At 39.2% G+C, this 1,267-nt stretch overlaps 1 protein-coding gene across 1 annotated transcript in view; it reads left to right on the top strand.

Annotated features, from left to right (window-relative positions):
* Positions 1-1,267, top strand: part of LOC107103228 — a 22,098-nt gene that overhangs the window by 5,352 nt on the left and 15,479 nt on the right. The window contains exon 2 of the mRNA XM_015402804.1: positions 390-464. Within this exon, the coding sequence (XP_015258290.1) occupies positions 390-464 (75 nt within the window). The remainder of the gene's footprint in view (positions 1-389; positions 465-1,267) is intronic.

The raw sequence follows: 1,267 nt of genomic DNA, 5'->3' as shown, positions 1-1,267 counted from the left end.
AACCCCCTCTGCTACTGACCTGACCAAATCAATATCCCAGAAGTTTAATTAACTTGATGCTTTACTCTGATTACAAAGTGTTCCTTTAATTTTTTTGAGTATTGTATTTTCCAGCTTAATAAAAGCCGTAGCATGACTTTGACTTCTTAGACTGGTTTGATATTTACATTTGATTAGATGAACTATTAAGATTGTGAAATGGTGCTGCAGATAATGGAGGGAAGTTTGTTTCTGTGATACGATTAAAGAAAATGTAAATCCCTTTTAGAACTAGAGGCATATAATCTTTATCAGATATCCTTCTCATTTAGCTTTGTCTTTCCTAATGGAGCATTCCAGTATAAAACTAGGTCTGATGTTGGTCTCTTAAAATGATTTTCTCTTTCCAGGTGAAGGAGGCCTCCAATTCTTCCTGCAGAATCATCCCAACCTGGAGGTGTTAGAGGATTATGTTTATTTGAAGTGTAAGTGTGTGGATGTGTGATGATGTTTAACCTGGATCCTTCCTAAACCAATAACCATTTTTAAAAAGCTGGTCACCATCTCTGACGCTCTCCTGGATCTCAGCTCTGATGTGCTACACACTCAGGAGAACTTTAATAAATCCTTTATCAACCGGAGTTCATTCAGAGTAACTTGTTGGCTTGAAACGTCGTCTATCTCGCTTTCTCAACCAAAAATCCAGGATGATTTACTGTAGCACAGACCTGATTCAGAGTTCTCACTAAAACAGAGCCAAAGCTAATCTTGGTTCGTCTGTGCGGAGAATCTTAAGCCTGTTTCCAACTACCTGCATGTTCAAACTCCTCGGACGTTTAGCACATGAATCTGGATATTTTAGAAATATTACTGTGGGGTAAAGATCTTCATAGCCCCAGAACCGCTCGTTTTATAAAAGTTCATTAGTACGCTTCTGTTCCAATTGACCTGTATTTTTCTGCGTGCTCTCGTTCTCCCAATGTCCAGACTTTCCCGTGTTCTGTTTAAGAACACACTTGTTGAGGAAACGAGTCCGTACTCGGGTTCTTGTGAGTTTCAAAAGGTCAAAGTTTTAAAATGACCTTTCAAACAGGATGTTCATTGTGCTTTTTTTGCTAGCTTAGCAGTAGCTCATTTGTTGTGTTGTCAGCAGAAAAAAGGCACCTGTCCTGATCCAGAGAGCAAGCGCTAGCTGACTTAAAGGAATAGTACACCCAAAACATGATTAGCCTTCATTTTCTACTCACCCCCATGCTGAACAACACTCTGGAGTCCTTTTTTGATAACT

The sequence above is a fragment of the Cyprinodon variegatus genome, unplaced genomic scaffold (assembly GCF_000732505.1).
Source record: "Cyprinodon variegatus isolate N-32 unplaced genomic scaffold, C_variegatus-1.0 Scaffold1401, whole genome shotgun sequence".
Taxonomy (NCBI): Eukaryota; Metazoa; Chordata; class Actinopteri; order Cyprinodontiformes; family Cyprinodontidae; genus Cyprinodon; species Cyprinodon variegatus.
The sequence above is the reverse complement of the archived record's forward strand: the minus strand, read 5'-3'. Positions and strand labels throughout refer to the sequence as shown.